The following is a 597-nucleotide window of genomic DNA, read 5'->3' as shown; positions in this document are numbered from 1 at the left end:
GTAATACGGGTGACTAGGCTATAGCCAACACTGCCAGATATTTTGAGTATATATATATATATGTATGGAAAATCAATAATATATAAATATTATTATATATATATATACCTTTTCAGGTCACTGCAAAAAGACATACAATATTCTCATACGAGCTCTTCGAGAACCCTCGATCTCCAGTAAACCATGGTTACTCATTGTCGATGATGATACCATTATTAGGTAAGAATTAATTTTTATGTGATATTTTGTACAATTGTGGTTGTGTGCTTAAGTGGCCTTACTTCCTAACAATGTGTTCTCAGGTCTAGTCCAACGGTGTGGTGCCTTTCCAAATCACTGGATCACAAAGGTTATGTTTAACACAGATATCCTATATCATTCATTCCAGGTCACTATACTACACTGTGTTATAACATAGATATTATATCTATCCTCCCAGGCCACTGTAATCTATAGTGATTGTTATAACATAGACCTTTAGTATTATGTCATGCTTGAGAAGACCCATCAAGCTAAGCAAAATTGCAGTTGTTGTAGATACCAGTGTCACACAAATTGGCACCTGTGCCAGTAGCATGTAAATACCCCCCCCCCCCC

At 36.3% G+C, this 597-nt stretch overlaps 1 protein-coding gene across 1 annotated transcript in view; it reads left to right on the top strand.

Moving 5' to 3' along the window:
* LOC106881160 (beta-1,3-glucosyltransferase) overlaps nt 1–597 on the top strand; it is a 33,268-nt gene that overhangs the window by 27,807 nt on the left and 4,864 nt on the right. The window contains exon 11 of the mRNA XM_052973152.1: nt 117–219. Within this exon, the coding sequence (XP_052829112.1) occupies nt 117–219 (103 nt within the window). The remainder of the gene's footprint in view (nt 1–116; nt 220–597) is intronic.

The sequence above is a fragment of the Octopus bimaculoides genome, chromosome 1 (assembly GCF_001194135.2).
Source record: "Octopus bimaculoides isolate UCB-OBI-ISO-001 chromosome 1, ASM119413v2, whole genome shotgun sequence".
Taxonomy (NCBI): Eukaryota; Metazoa; Mollusca; class Cephalopoda; order Octopoda; family Octopodidae; genus Octopus; species Octopus bimaculoides.
The sequence above is the reverse complement of the archived record's forward strand: the minus strand, read 5'-3'. Positions and strand labels throughout refer to the sequence as shown.